This window comes from Diabrotica virgifera, chromosome 3 (assembly GCF_917563875.1).
Source record: "Diabrotica virgifera virgifera chromosome 3, PGI_DIABVI_V3a".
Classification (NCBI taxonomy): domain Eukaryota; kingdom Metazoa; phylum Arthropoda; class Insecta; order Coleoptera; family Chrysomelidae; genus Diabrotica; species Diabrotica virgifera.
The window spans coordinates 225,366,730-225,384,033 of NC_065445.1; the positions used below are offsets into that span (position 1 = coordinate 225,366,730).

Here is a 17,304-nt window from a genome sequence, read left to right on the forward strand (position 1 = left end):
GCCAGAAGACATTTTTTACAAGACGACTTGTGGCTTTTCATCTAACCTTTGCATCAATGGCAAACAAGAAGTACTAAAAAAACATATCAGTATTGTGGCATAAAGGAGTAGCTGGAAGAAAGACAGAAGAAATTGCATCTGCATATTGTAGAGCTTTAGTTGAAGAAGAAGACGCCGTTAAAATATTGCATTGGACAGACAATAATTGCTCAGCTAAAAATAATAATTGGTGCTTATTTACCATGTTTGCCACAATAGTAAATTCCAAAAATTATTGCCACCTCTGAAATTACCCTTAAATTCTTTGAGACAGGCCACACCTTCATGAGTGCGGATTCTATTCATCACGGTGTGGAAGAGAGCATGAAGATCACAAATGAAGGAAATATTTACGACTTCAACGATTTTATCAGGGCTGTAGAAAAGTCAAATGAAAAAAAATGAACCTAATTTGTTAAAAAAACGAAGCTGTTTTAAATTGGCAATCTGGAGATTCAAAAGCCAAATAAAAAAACGGATAGACCTTTGCTTTGCGATATATCTGTGGTAATACAGTTCAGACGAGGCAGTCGATTACTTTTTTATAAAAATAATATTAACGACAAAAATTTCAAACAATATAATTTTCTTAAAGCAAATTTTAAACTAGAAATTCCTAGATAATTGTAGAGGTGTCCCTAAGCAAAAGAAACAAGATATAATTTCGCAACTGTGCCTTCTCATACCTGAAAACAGACGGCATTTTTGACTTTTATTAAAAGATGAGGTAGAAGACTTAATAAATTTCGAATAGTTTTTTACTATTATGTAATTAATTAAGACTTCTTTCTTTTTCTAATGTGAATTACATTTGATTTTTTATTTGATTACACTACCGCTTTATTCTGCATTTTTGTTTTATTTCTAAAACCGATATTTAGGTACATAACGTTGACAATTTCTACATTTCTGCTTAAGAAAACAACTTCAGTATTAGGGCAAACAGCAGTAACTGCTGAAATTTCAGCCAAAATACAAGTACAGTAAACTCTCTCTTAACGGACACCTCTTTTCGCCTGACACCTCCTCTATACGGACGATTTTTAAAACAAAAATTATTCGGTGATATATGCACCTGTACCCTTTAACTCCCATAGACGGACACTCTCAACAACGGACGCGGACAGTAAATGAGGTGTACATGCGGACAGTAAATGAAAAAAAATTAACATTTTTGTTTCAAATATTTACAATATAAAAATTTGTAGAACGCATTTATTATTTCAAATCAATATAGATGTCCACGACGTGATATCTAATACTGTTCACGTTATCAACACTAAGTAATAAAAATTATTTAATGTGTGTGTCCGTCGATGAAACAAATCCGACACCAGGAACTTGTTAAGTTATTGTTTTGACTGGAACAAGGATTTAAGAATTCTAACCGAAATGTATGATAAAACCTATTCAATTGACGTAATTGTATTTTTATGTCTGTTTTTGCAAGGTGAAAAAAAGGGTGTTCGCCAAAAGGAGGTTTCAAGTTTGAAAGAAAGAAAAAGTCGATCAGGGTGCTGAATTAGACCTAGAAATAATTGTTTTCGATTGATTTTGTAAAGTGCGGTCTAAAAGTAGTCTAAAAGTAAAAATCCTGTTTCTTGTAAAATTATTCAAGAAAATGCATTAGAAGTTGTAAGGGAAGTAAGCGTTGATATGAAAGCTCTCCTGGTGGATGGCAAATTTGAGAGAAATGAGAATTTTTGTAAGCAACACAATATTTTCTTCAAATTTGAATGTGGCGAAGCAGTTGCTGTAGATTTATTAGTGGTTTCTAAATGGAAGGAAAAACTGATCACTTTAATGAAAGTATACTCCCCGCTAGACATTACCCAAGAAAACTTATAACCTAAATGGAGAAAGGTGCACTGAAGGTAAGGCTTTTAAAGACAGAATCACAATTATATTTCGCAACAATATGACGGGGGCCAAAGAAAGGGCACTGGTAACCGGGAAAAGTAAAATTCCTCGTTGGTTCAAAAGTTTACATGCAGAACAATTACCTATCGAATGGTACAGTAATAAGAAGTCGTGGATAACAAATTACAAGGGAAATAATGACAGACTGGCCAATTCAATTTGTTAAAAACCGGAGAGACCGCAGACGTTCGGATACAATTAGCGTCGCTTTGCAAATACGATGATGATTTTGCAAAGTAATAAGACATTTACTCAACACACCCGCTACACACTACACTAGGTACCTAATTGGAAAAATACACTGTATCATCACCATGCCAATGACCATTAGTTGTCGAGGCCTTAGCTAAATAAAAAAAATTGTTAAAAGAATGCTGGGAGGAAATCGAAAAGTTCTTTTGTTCCTGGACAATGCTGCGTCTAATCCATAACTTTTGTTATGTAATATTAAACTAATATTTCCATGTATATGTATGTATATACACATACATACATGCACTTATGTTTAAAAATTTTAAGATAACATATTTTTTTTCGCTTCAACGGACACCTCCTTTAAACGGACGCAATATGCGGAACGACTACTGTCCGTTTAACGGAGAGTTCTTTGTAACACAATTGTTTAATTTGTCAAAAATTAAGACATATTTTTTAATGTTTTTTACCGTTTTTCTGCTTAAAATCAAGGAAGTAATAAATTGTGTGAAAGAAAAAATCTTAAATTTCAAATAACTCAAAACCATTATATTGACACTTACTGCTTTTTACTTTATCACGGCAGAATATCAGCCGCATCACAAGACTCACTAAAACCATGTCTACGTGTCTATAACACAGGTTTACAAAAAAAAATAAATTGTGGACTATTTGACGAAACCATATGACTTGGGTGTTTTTGGGGTCGCTGATCACGAATCCGGGGTCCGCTGATCTCTATCACATCAGGTAAAGGTCATTTCAAGGTCAAATCAAGATAAATAGACAATCGCTCTGAAAAAGTATATTAGGGGGTTTTTGGGGTCGCTGATCACGAATCCGGGGCCCGCTGACGTCTTTCACGTCTAGCTCAAGGTCATTTCAAGGCCAAATCAAGATAAGTCGACACAATCGCTCTGAAAAAGTAAATTATTAGGTTTTTGGGGTCGCTGATCACAAAACTGGGGTCTATAACACGTCAGATAAAGGTCATTTAAAGGTCAAATCAGTTTTGTGATCAGCGACCCCAGAAAACCTCTAATATACATTTTCAGAGCAATTGTGTCCATTTATCTTGATTTGACCTTTAAGTGACCTTGAGCTGGACGTGAGAGAGGTCAGCGGACCGCGGATTCGTGATCAGCGACCCCAAAAAACCCCTAATATACTTTTTCAGAGCAATTGTCGATTTATCTTGATTTGACCTTGAAATGACCTTTACCTGACGTGGTAGAGATCAGCGGACCCCGGATTCATGATCAGCGACCCCAAAAACCGCCTAATGTACTTTTTCCAAGCGATTGTGTCGATTTATCTTGATTTGGCCTTGAAATGACCTTGAGCTAGACGTGAGAGAGGTCAGCGGACCCCGGATTCGTGATCAGCGACTCCAAAAACCCCCTAATATACTTTTTCAGAGCGATTGTCTATTTATCTTGATTTGACCTTGAAATGACCTTAACCTGATGTGATAGAGATCAGCGGACACCGGATTCGTGATCAGCGACCCCAAAAACCCCCTAGTCATATGGTTTCGTCAAATAGTCCACAATTTATTTTTTTTTTGTAAACCTGTGTAATCAATGCTAAAACCTATAAAAATCTTACAAGTATCTTCCGAGATAATTAGGAGTTCCATATATATAAAACTCACTCTGTACATTATATCTTTTTTAGGCTATATCCAAAAAAGCTGCTAGTGAAATAATAATTCGACAAGCACTAGCGGAACTAGACCAATGGGATGTTCATAGCAGATTTGTTCTAATGGCACATAAAGATTCCAAAAATAAGGATATTTATTTAATAAAAGACTTTAAGGAAATTTTAAATAAGGTATATATTTTTATGATAATAACAGTTATACTATTATGCATATGATGCGGATTTTTTATTATTTTTATGATAATAACAGTTATACTATTATGCATATGATGCGGATTTTTTATTAGTATTTTTAAATTGATACGCTAAAATCAGCGACACGTATCGTGGAAGAAATGTACCAAGGTCTGTAGCGACATCTTGTAGATGTTATTAGAATTTACACTCTATTCAAAATAAAGATTTTTTCATAAGCGATGGAATTTTGATGAAATCTATATTTAGGCAATGAAAGTTTTCTGGTTTTCCCTTTGTCAAATATCTAAGTAAATTAATGTTTTGAAGTCAGATAGCGAAAGTGTTTAAAAGTAAACAGAAAAAATTCAAAGTGGGTTTAGTATTTGCCAGCCCTTAATTTACACTCTTAAAGTGAAAAAAATGGTGTGCACATAATATCCGTACAACAAAAACAGTGTGTAACTTTTTAGTTTATAATTTTAACCAACACAACATTGAAGCATAAGTCATGAAGAAGTTTTTTGAAAAATTTCAAGTCAAAGTACGCAGCAGGAAAAAAGTTATGCTACTTTATAGAGGAGGGGCACACTCCATAAAACGTTTATTTTTCGAGATACTGACCACGGTTTTGTGAATGGCTAATGTTCATCATATTTTGTGTTTTAGATAGTGCTGAAATCGAAAATTAGTTTTGTTTTGAATTTTATATGTAGTCCTGTCGCCAGGGGGGGTACAACGGCCTCCTTAATTCAGATGGACTTACCCAAGTTTTTTTTATATATTTTGACCCGCAGAATACGAATTTTTTGGGTAACAGTTGATCCGGATGTCGATAAGATTCTTATAGACAAAGAACTTGAGGAATTACATAACAACGATTTCTCGCAAAACAAAACATCTTTTTGTATTTATTGGGTCATTTTAAGCAAAAAATATTCCTACAAGTTTTTTGGTAGAATGCATAATTTTCGAGATAACCGCGGTTGAACTTTCAAAAAATCGAAAAATTGTAATTTTTGAACCAGAATAACTTTTGATTCAAAAATAAAGTAGCAATTCTGCTTACCGCATTTGAAAGTTTAAGTCAAATTATATCGGTTTTGATTATTTGCATTGCTAAAAATTTATTATTTTATTGTTAAACAAAGCTATAAACACCTAGTATGTGAGTGATGTTTTCTATGAATTCTCATTTAAAATCGAACGAATAGGTAGAGTAGCTACAAGTGCAAGCGAGGCAATTTCTACGTAGCATGCGTTAAAACGCATGTATTAGGCACGGGAAACATTATGTGTTTATAGATTAGTTTAACAATAAAAAAATTAATTCTTAGCAATGCAAATAATCAAAACCGATATAATTTGACTTAAACTTTCAAATGCGGTAAGCAGAATTGCTACTTTATTTTTGAATCAAAAGTTATTCGGTTCAAAAATTGCAATTTTTCGATTTTTTGAAAGTTCAACCGCGGTTATCTCGAAAACTATGCATTCTAAGAAAAAACTTGTAGGAATATTTTTTGCTTAAAATGACCCAAAAAATACAAAAATATGTTTTGTTTTGCGAGAAATCGCTGTTATGTAATTCCTCAAGTTCTTTGTCTATAACAACCTTATCGACATCCGGATCAACTGTTACCCAAAAAATTCGTATTCTACGGGTCAAAATATATAAAAAAACTTGGGTAAGTCCATCTGAATTAAGGAGGCCGTTGTACCTCCCCTGGCGACAGGACTAATGGGGAACATTGTAAAAAGCACAAATTTTTGCTCTAAAAAAATGAAATCACGTTTTTTGCGTTTAACTCGCTACAACTCTGTTCCATTTTAATATTTTCGTCTGAAATTTTTATAGTATATATTATTTCCGTTAGCCGTCAAAATGGCCCGGTCAAAACAGCCCTGTCAACAAAGCCCCGTCAAAATAACCCGCATACAAAATAGCCTCGACAAAATAGCCCGCAAACAAAATAGCCCCGACAAAATAGATCGCACACAAAATAGCCCCGGTCAAAACAGCCCCGGCTAAAATATCCCCGGCTAAAACAGCCCCTTAGAAAACACCTTCAATAAAAAGTTTTACCTTTTAACGGAATACCATTTATTTTAAATTACTATTCTAATTGGGAACTAAGACAAAAATTAACTTAAAAAAATTATTTTATTAACGTTTCGACTTCCACTTCGGACGTCGTTGTCAAAATACAAAATATTATTAAATTATACAAAAATGTTGTTGCTCAGTAAAAAAATTCTTGTAATAATTTAATTCAATCTGACCCATTCAAATCGGTAATTCAGACGTACACTATGGTGCAAATGGAAGGAATAAATTTGATATGTCGTAAACCCGCGACGTAAAGGAAAAATCCTGAAATAGGTCGATTTTTATTTTTAAATTACGATATTCTGGTTATTTAATTCTATATTTAGGAATATATACAATTACGTAATTATTCATACAAGGTGTCCAAACATTTTGTTTAATTTAAATTATTTGACAAAAAAAAGAAGAATAATTTATTTAATTTAAAATCCATTTTACTGTTGATCGAAAACAGAAAAAATATTTATCTTACAAATAAACATTGATTTTCGCTTAAATTAAATGTTCAAACTTCCAAGAGGCAGAGAAGATGGGACTCGAGTTCTCTGAAAAGACTATTTTTATTTAATGTGGTTTAGATAAACATCTGAATAGAGGATAATTACTGTTTCCGAAAAAATGTATTTTTAAGGGATTATTTCATGATGCATTCTGAAGGGAGCTTTTTTGTCGGGACTATTTTGTCGGGGCTATTTTGTCGGCGGGCTATTATTCCGCGGCTATTTTGTCTGCAGGCTATTTTGTCGGAGCTATTTTGTGTGCGGGATATTATGTCGGGGCTATTTTCTCAGAGCTTTTTCGACGGAGCTATTTTGACGGGATACCATATATTTCTCATCTTTCTAAACAAAATGGGACCTGTTTCAATCTATCAATCTTATCATACCTAATAAAAGTTACGAATTTTTTAAAGTTTAGATTCCTGAATTGCAAAGTTTAATCGCAAAAGTTGAGTAACAAAATTTAAAATTTAGCTTTTTAATCAAGTTTATATTAAAATATAGAATACAAAAACAAAATGTTTTTTAGAAAACAAAAAATGGATGCATCTTTTTATTTTGAGAAAAACGTGATTTCATTTTTTTTATGTTTAGGGAAAATTGCAATTTCAAAAATTGTTCCCACTAAAATTCAAAATAAACCTCATCTTCGTCTTCAGTACCATCGAAAACATAATGTATGGCTAAAATTATCCATTCGCCATACCGTAGTATCTCGAGAAAAAACCGTTTTTATGGGCGAATCACATAACTTTTTCCGACTGCATATTTTGACTTTTATCTTGGCAAATTTTCCATAAAACTTCTTCATGATTTATGCTTTAATACTTTGTTAGATAAAGTTAAAAAATAAAAAGTTTGTCACTCAACTTTTTTAAATAAACATACAACTAATGAAATTTGGCGACTCATTTTTTAAAAATTACCAACTTTTCTTTTATTTTGTATAAACATCTAGGACACATCTCACTGTTATTTAAATACTTCAAGGTTGATGCAGTGCCATTTTCAAGAGGAAATATTTCTAGCGACCAAAGATACAGCGAGTTAAATTTGAAAAATCATCTAAATTGATTTTTCGCATTTTTGCATAAAATTTTATTTTTGAACATGTTCCATTAACTCTAGATAAAAATAGACTTCATATTCGGATTGAGCGACCTCCAAAACATAAAGAATGATCAAAATTGGTCATTCAATTTAAAATTGATTTTCGTGGTCGGTATAACGTCGTTTTGGTGTTTTTAGTGCTAAATGCCTTGGTCTAAAATAATAAATATTTATTTTATCCTAATTTTAGATTGGGGACAACCAAAGTTTGTTACAATCCCTTAAAAACTCTGCCGATTACGATTCTTCAACAGAGAAAGTCACTATGTGGGAAAATAAGTTCGGAGATTTGGATCATTATCTGACTTCGCTTGCCCAAATTCAAAGAAAGTAAGTTATTGTATTTTGAACATTATGTAATTTAGTTTGTTCGATAAATATTTCTGGATAGATAATTTTTTTCAATTACATTATACTAGCAAAAAAAGCAGGAATAGACCTGGATCTCACGTGAAGTACTTAGTAAAAGTTTAAAATTTCCAGTATTAGTTAACAAATCTCAAAAGCAGTTATTTAGGTAATGCAAATTGTAGCAGGATATATTTATGCGTCAAATATTTAGTACATACCTTCACACTGGACCCTTAATAATTGCACGATGTCACATGATAACATTCACAGCACATAGAAACACACTAGTTTATAAAATGACCGTTGAATATTTTTAACGGTTCGTAAGAAACTTTGAATTAATACACCAAAACGAATTCTAATGTTAATTGTAGCACGAAACGTCTCTACCGGCGGTTTTTCTAAAACTACGATACAAACCCGAATTTTTGAAGTTCGAGTTTTGGTTAAAGTTTTGTTTCGTATCGTGTTTAAATTTAATACCAATAATATATGTTAATGTTTAATAATGTTTATATAAACAAATATATGAACGTTCAAAATTTGAAATTTTATTATTTATTTATGAAGCATAAAGTAAACACTTAACGTAAAAAAGTGAAATTATGTATAGTTCATATCATTAGCTACAATCCGTAAAAGTTTCAAGTTTCTACATTGTAAAAAACAAGAGAATTTAAGCATTTTTTATTAAGATGGTTGTTTTTTATTTAAGAAATTAATAAAAATAAAAATAAATTATTGACTATTCGTGTATTGTTCCCGCGAATGCATATGTCTGCAAATTTTCATTCATTTGCATTGAAGAAAAGGCACTCAAGTTAACGTCTAAAAATTTGACGCACACTATTGAACGAAAGAAAAGCTTTTAAAAATGATATTTAAAAAATGTTTTACAAGAAAACAATAAAAGGGAATTTTTGAAATTTCTACCATAATTTTTACTTAATATTAAAATATTGATGGTAAATTAATATCATACAGAGTAATGGTCAACAATCTGTTTTCAATTAGTTTTTGATTGGGATTTTTATTGATTTTAGGTGGCTCTATTTAGAACCAATTTTTGGAAGTGGAACACTAGCCCAAGAGAAAACTAGGTTTGATAGAATCGATAGAGATTTTAGACACATTTTGCTCTTTATAGAGAAAGACTTGCGTGTTGCAGCGTTATGCAGATATCCCAATCTACGATCACTTTTAGAGTCAACGCTAGACCAACTTTCTCGATGTCAAAATAGTTTGGATAACTTTTTGAAGGTAACATATACTTTTAATTTTATTATTGTCAACGGTTGAATCATTTTACAAATAACAAAAGTAAAAATATACTTAGCTTACGAAAGAAAAACTAAAATTCTGGAAAAGGTGCCACTTATTATGGCAGTCGGTGGACTTCCAATACAAGATCGTGGATTTTTGTCACGATATCCTTCGCCATTTTCTGGGCAGCTAGGCGTGGCCACAAAAGCAACTTACGACTATGTTCAAACTCGTTAAATCTAATTGTGACGGTTGCCATCAAAGAAGAAGTCTCACCGATCACAGCATCCAAGCACTGTTTAATTGTACTGTGCGATTTCTCTTCCAAAAACAGGAATCGAAGCACCCAACAATATTGCTCTTTTAGTGCAGTCACTGAAGGATTTCACCTCCGATTTCGTTGAACCTCCATCGATTTTCATGAAAGTTGGTGAGTAGTTAGAGGATACCTCAAGGAATAAAGGTGACATGATGCCAACTTGCGCTTTTACCTTGGGGGTGGATGCCACCTCTTCTCGTGGGTGAAAATTATTTTATTAAAAAAACACCACAGATCGATAGAGGGACAAATTCTAAGCAAAATTGTTTATATAAGTTATTAATATAAGTCAATACTATTTGAGTTATTAAATATAAAATTGTTTATATAAGTTATTAATATAAGTCAATACTATTTGAGTTATTAAATATAAAATATTTTATTTTTTCTTAAAAAAATGCATGTTTTAAAACTGTTCTTCACGTATACCTCAAAAACTATAAGCTTTTACAAAAAAGTTATTATTAGCAAAATTGAAGATAATAAAAACCTAAATACACTTCTTACTTAAAAAACTAAACCAATTTTAAATCAAAGTGAATTATGGGTAATTGAATGTATATTTTGTTCGACGAGTATTCAAATCCAAGTATTTAAGCTTAAATAACTGGAAAACGATGCATTTAATAAAATATACCTGCTAAACACCTTTGTCAAAGAATTGCGCAATACCTATCAAATGAGATCCAGAAGAAGTCAATAGCATCAAAATTAAGCAAGTTATGATGAAAATAAGAGAATCCTTTCGAATTTTTTTATGAAAAAGTGAAAAATGAAACATAAGCCATTTCCACAAAAATTAAAATTTATAGTAATCCTTACAATAATTTATTTGTATTAGCAAAGTAATGAATTCAACAATTTTGACTGGTTCAGAATGCATATTTAAAAAAAAGATATAATTTAAAAAAAGTATAATAAAAAAAATATATAAAGTATATAAAAGTGTAATAATAAATCCAAAAATATTCAAGATACGTAAAAAATGATGAAAACCAAATTTTAGTTTTTTATTTATCAAGTATTCTACCTGTTTTACTATTTATCTAGGATAAAAAATACCGAGTAGAAACGTTTAAAGCTTACATTTTCCTGCGAGAACCATGTAACCAGGGCCATTTACCCTTTTATTTAAAAAAAAGTAAGGGTTTTCAAAGATAAAATTTAAAATGATTTAATTGCCCTTAGATATATCTTTCAAATGGTTTTTAGTTTAAGCTAATATCGTAAAAATTAACGGAGTTATTTAACAAAAACCATAACATTTTTTAGAAAAATTTTTAAAAGATAAATTTTGAAAAATGTTTGGAGCATAAATTTTAATGCTATCAACTTGTTTAAGGGCTAACGTGATAGATATTTTTAAGTCCTTTGACAAAGATTTAATAGGTGTATGTTATAAAATGCACTATTTTCCCATAATTTAAGCTTGAATACTTATGGCCGGTATTTCAATAGCTACTTAAGCTTTTGCTTAGCTAAGCCTGTGTCAAAAGTTAAGGAGAAGCTTAAGCTGGGTGCTGTATTTTCATCATTCTCTTAACTAAACTGATGCTCAGCTGTAAAGTTAATTGGTTTGGTACCTCTGAATATGTCAAAGTGCCAGAGCTAACTGTTCTGAGGTAAAAACCACTACTGTTGATATTTAATTTTATCTTGTCATCTGTATCAATGTTATTTTTACTTCACTTAATTTTGTGTACATGGTACATGTGTTTTTAGTTTATTGTCTATATTTTCTCTGGTTATATTTTTATTGTTATCTTGCATAAGCAATAGATCCGTCTTTGTAATTTTGCTTATTGGATATATTCCTTAAAATGTCAAATTGGAATGTAAGTTTATTTTTGTAAAATAAATATACCCACCAAGCATTGTAGAAATAAACAATTTTCATGTGCCTACACCTTCCAAAAGTAGTAAGAATTTTAATAATCGTTATTACGATTAATAAATTAATAGATTATTATTTAATAATCCAATAATAAAGTTATTACTTAAATTTGGTTTTCAAAACAACTCTATAATTAATAATCTATAGAAATAATCTCAAAAAACAGAAAACAAATTTTAAGCAAAGGCTTATACCAACTCCCGCGCGAGCTTAAAATTATTTGGTTTAGTCTAGGCTTAAGCCTCAAATTGAAGTGGAAATACAGGCATCTAAGCTTAAGCAAAGGCTTGAAGTAAGCTTTGGCTTAAGTGAGGTTGGAAATACCGGCCCTTAGATTTGGGTACTCACCGAAAAATTATACATTCAATTACCTATAACTCACTTTTAGTTAATATTAAAAAGTTTTTCTAGTAAGGAGTTTATTTTACTTTTTATTGGTTTCAATTTTGGTAATAATTTTTTTGTAAAAGCTTAGAGTTTTTGAGTTATTTATGAAAAATCGGTTAAAAACATGCAAAAGTTTTGATTTATTTTTATAACTTTGCATAACAAATTTTGCTTAGAATTTGTCCCTCTATCCAATTATGCTATTATTTTTATTAAAATAATTTTCACCGCCGAGAAGGGGTGGCATCCACCCCCAGGGTAAAACCGCAAGTTGGCATTATGTCACCTTTGTTCCTTGAGATATCCTCTAACCACTCACCAATTTTAATGGAAATCAATTCAACGAAATCGGAGGTAATAGCTCATATCCACCTTCAGTGACTGCACTATTTTTCCATTTTTCTAAAATGCTCGGATAAACACGCGTCAACATGCGATCAAAACAAAATTGCGATTCCAATTGATGCGCTTAGAACAACAGTGGCCTAACCGCTAAAACGAAGTTTAAGATAATGCAACCTTTGCATTCATATTTCCATTATGCTTATGGGAATTCGCTACAAACTATGTAGCGCTATTTAGCCAAATATAGAGGTAGATTCTGTAGAACCTTGTTAATCCGAAGATTTAATGTTGCTACTTTTATTGATAAATTAATCTAAAAATGCTCAATTTGTGGCTTAGGCCACTGTTGCTCGGAGCGCCTTAATTCAGTTTAAAATTTTGACATAGCATCGGCCGTAAGTAGACACGTCGCTTCGTGAGTTGACTCAAAGTGAGTTACTGTGAATTTCTGTGAAACACAGAAAAATGATACTAATACCATAACTTCTCATGCAGAGTGACGTGACGCAATTTTCATGGTTCATAGCCCTGCGCTACGCAGTTTTCGTTCCGCAGATTGTCACGGTGTATGGATATATGGATAGATCCTCGAACTATGTAGGAAAGAAACACGTCACCTGAGAATAGTAGGCTCAAACTGCGTTTCAATTTGCGGTGATCTAGTCACCAGCAATTTTTTTTTCACCATGTAGAGCTCCATTTTCCCGGCCCCTTTTGATTTCCCGGGAATCGAGAGTCGTAATTTGGATTTCCCGAGAATTCCCGGGAATCGGGAAATTTAAAAATAAAAAGAAGAAATTGTTTTTGTTTTAATTTTTCAATGCAATTAGTATAAAAACGTATAAATTTAATTACAAATTAACAATGTTTAGAGAACTTCAAAATTTTAAAGGAAATTTTAAAAATAGAAAAATAATTATAAATTTGTGTTTAATCTGAATTTTTGTTGTTTTGATTATTGGAATATGGTTTAAAAAAATATAAATTTTCGAGTGATCTTTCAGGGTGTCTCTTGTTTTGTACAGAAATTTGCTGAAGTTGAAATACAGACTTTCTGTTGATGTAGGTCTGCTGCTTTTTAGTGCAGTGAGTAATTTTTTTAAACGTCCGGTCAGCAGATTTGCACCAATATAATAACGTATTACATTTCCTATGTAGGTACTAATACTAATTCTTCATAACCATAATTGTAATTTAAAATCAATATTTATGTTTTAATTCTGAATTACTTCCAAATGAATCAGATCGTCGCATAAACAAAAGAAAGTTTATGCTGACGGATATGATACATTCTGATTTTACGGCAAAATTGGAAGGTTTAAAATATAATTGAAAATTAAATATTTTAAGTGGAATAGTTTAAAATGATTATTAAGCAGACAGAGATAATATAATTATTGTATCAAAATCATTTATTCATTTTGAGTTAATAATATCTCCGCTCATAGGTAATTTAAAATAAAATATTTTAAAAAATTCTTACAAATTTCCCGGGAATCGGGATTCCCATTTTTACTGATTTCCTGGGAAATTTGTCCCGGTTATTTTCCGGGAATGCAGCTCTCCATGACTCACCTGCCTCACTATACCTAGCAGTGTTTCAACTTGCGGCCAGCCAGTTAAGCATCTACGAGAATGGATAATAGATTTCTCTTTCTCTGAAGAGATCTATGACCCGCCCGAAAGTGGAAAACCTTCTGATACATATTAATTTATTTTTCAGGAAAAACGTGGTCAATTTCCACGATTTCTCTTTCTTAGCGATGACGATTTATTAGAAGTAGTAGGTCAATCCTCCAAGGAACAAGTTCTACAAACACACCTGAAGAAAATATTTGTTGGTGTTAATAATGTTAAATTATCAACGACTTCTCAAGAAATAACTACAATTTGTTCCTTGCAAGGAGAAACCGTGGTTTTATCAAATCCCATAAGTATACAAAAACCTGTTGAGGTAAGTTTATGGTGGTAATACAAGAATATGAAATAAAGTTTTTTGATTATAGAGAATACGTAAGAGTAAAATTTATTAACTTAAATTGTCTGATTTTGTTTAATAATTGGTAATCACAAAATGACTAATATTTTTTAAAATGTCTTAATAAATATATAAAAATATTAGAATAATGTTCACTTTATTTGGTGTCATTTTGGCTTATTATTTCTTCTCTTTAATCATATTTTTTACTTTATTGAATAAAATCAGTTTATTTCAATCTTTTATAATTTTTCATTATTTGTGGGAAAAATAATACACCCAGTGCTAGATATCACAGCCTTGTGAGACCGTAAGACCTTCACAGTGACAAAAGTCGTACAGCGCGGTTTTCTCTAATCTCACAGAAAATGTGTTGGAAATCCTAGTCTCACTAATTAATGATTCGTTCGAAAAAGGTAAATTTCCAGAGTGTCTAAGACAGCCATTATTATTCCTCTTTATAAAGGTGGTGAGAAATCTAATGATTACAACTATAGATCTATTGCCTTACTACCGGCACCTACCCTCCAAAATTACTGAGAGACTCATTTAAACTCGAATTATGTCCGTTCTCGTTGATAACAAAATTTTATCACAAAATCAGTTCGGCTTTTTAACTAATAAATGTACCACTGATGCCATGTTTTCTGTACTACATTAGGTTTACCAAGCAATAAACAATAATCTTTATACTGCCACTGTTTTCTGTGACTATACCAAACCAAAGCTTTTGATTGGGTATATCACGATATTTTGATAAAAAAACTCAACTTCTACGGAATTCGAGGTATTTTCTTGAATTGGTTCCAATCCTACTTGGATAATAGAAAACAACTGGTTACAGCAAATGATACACAAGGTTCAGTATTGGGTCCTCTACTTTTCCTTATCTTTATAAATGACATCTCTAATTTAAGAATCGATGGAAAAAATTTTTTTTTGCTCATGATACCAGTATCACTTGGAGAAACTCATCTATTGCAACTCTTCATGCAACTATACCTTCGGATGTACTGACGATAAAGACCTGGTCTGACTCTAATTTACTCCCTTTTGTCGTGAATATGACAGTAGCATTAACCTATAAAGGAGCTCTTAAGCCTTTGCCTCTTAATAACAGCCAGATCAGTACCGTTGATTCTGTAAAATTTCTTGGTAATTTTCTTAGACAGCAACCTCAAATGGTCCTTTCATATCGATTCGTTAAGTACAAAACTCGCCTCAGCTTGCTATTTTTAAATTGCAAAAAAGAGCAATAAGATATCTGTTTGGCCTCATAAGATGTACATATTGCAGAAGTTACTTCAGAGATCACGGAATTTTAACACTTCCATCTTTATATTATATTCTAGAAACGGTTTCTCATCTAATCGCCTAATAATAATACGGCTAATCATCTCTACCCCACCAGAAATTCTACCTTTGGTATTTATTTACCGATCCCGTCCACTGAGTTAGTAAAGAAATCTATATTACATTCAGCAAAAAACTATACAACCATCTCCCATTACAACTTAAATCTGCAACATCTTTCCCAAAGTTCCGTAAAATGACAAAAACCTATCTATCTAAAAGACCATATTATTCAATAGAAGAATTTCCTAATGAATAACTAGAAAATTGGGTTTCATATGCAGCAGCTTAAACTTATTAGTTCCTAATATTGATTTTATTTGATGATGTTCAATTTGCAATTTATATAAATTTTGCAATATATTGTTTTTTTTTGCTTTACTTTAATATTCTTATATACTGATATTGACGATTTTTTATCTAATTCTAGTAAATTGTATTTGTTATTTGTTACTGATATTTTTTGACTGTATGTAAGCTTTGTCCATAAAATTGTAAAATTGTCAGTGACAATAAAGCATATTTCTATTCTATTCTATTTTACTCTTCTTGTAGATAGAACAGAAAAGTATCCTTTTCCTTTAAACCCATACGACCCAAAAATGCTTATTGAACCTACAATGTCCAGTCAGCAGTTCACTACTATCACTCTGACAATCTTTCGATTGTGAATCAATAAGGCGCCTGTGAATTTGGCTGAATGTCCGTTGATAAACTATTTAACCTGTCATTGCTGTCATCTTCCTGGTGCCAGAGATTTGTCGACCATTCCAGAGACTTCTCTTGCAAATATTGATCTACGGTTGATCTCTTGTATTTATTCGCAATCACGGGCCAATTAGTGACTCACAAGCGTCTTCTCGGACCAATTTATCAGCATTCTCATTGCTATTGTAGCCTCTATGAGCTGAAACCCAGGCTGGTGTCAATCTGTTACGACAGGAATGAGTCACAAAAATTTTACCCACAGATAAACAGTTGTAGTAAAGAAACTAAACCTAGAATAATATCCGGTAAAAATAAGTACGGCTCTATTATTAGTGACAAAGAACGCACATTGAACAAGTGAAGGAAATGGATCTTCACACATTTTAAATCTTCGATAAATGAACCTTCGAAGAAAAAATCCAAAAATATACTAGATATGATTAGGAATGACTTGCGCATCATAGTGTCTCATAATAGGACACTATCGCCTCAAGGAGCACATGAACAAAATCAAATTGACAGAAACTGCGAAATGCAGCTTCTGTGAGGCTGATGAAGAGACGGCGGAACACGTTCTCTGCAACTGTCCAGGGTTGGAAAGGACAAGGCTCAATATAATTCTTCTTCTTTTAGTGCCTATTCGTTTCGAATATTGGCGATCATTCTGGCTATAATTATTTTATTAACTGATGCTTTAAATATATTAGTTGTTGTTGTGGAGAACCGTTTCCTCAGGTTCTTTAACCATGATATTCTTCTTCTCCCAATTCCTCGCTTTCCGAATACTTTACCTTGAAGAATTACCTTCAGTAATCTGTATTTAGTGCTGTTTCTCATTATGGGTCCGAGATATTCTAACTTTCTCCTTTTAATGGTATACATCACCTCTCTTTCTTTGCCCACTCTTCGTAATACGGTCTCGTTAGTTATCTTGTCCGTCCATGATATCCTTAGGATTCGCCTGTATAGCCAAATCTCGAAGGCGTCAAGTTT

The 17,304-nt window shown here is 32.0% G+C and overlaps 1 protein-coding gene across 1 annotated transcript in view; it reads left to right on the forward strand.

The window, feature by feature from the left end:
- The window catches only part of LOC114331236 (cytoplasmic dynein 2 heavy chain 1), a 410,099-nt gene that overhangs the window by 134,664 nt on the left and 258,131 nt on the right, over positions 1-17,304 (forward strand). The window contains exons 21-24 of the mRNA XM_050645881.1: positions 3,832-3,990; positions 7,904-8,043; positions 9,108-9,324; positions 13,996-14,226. Coding sequence (XP_050501838.1) covers positions 3,832-3,990; positions 7,904-8,043; positions 9,108-9,324; positions 13,996-14,226 — 747 coding nt within the window. The remainder of the gene's footprint in view (positions 1-3,831; positions 3,991-7,903; positions 8,044-9,107; positions 9,325-13,995; positions 14,227-17,304) is intronic.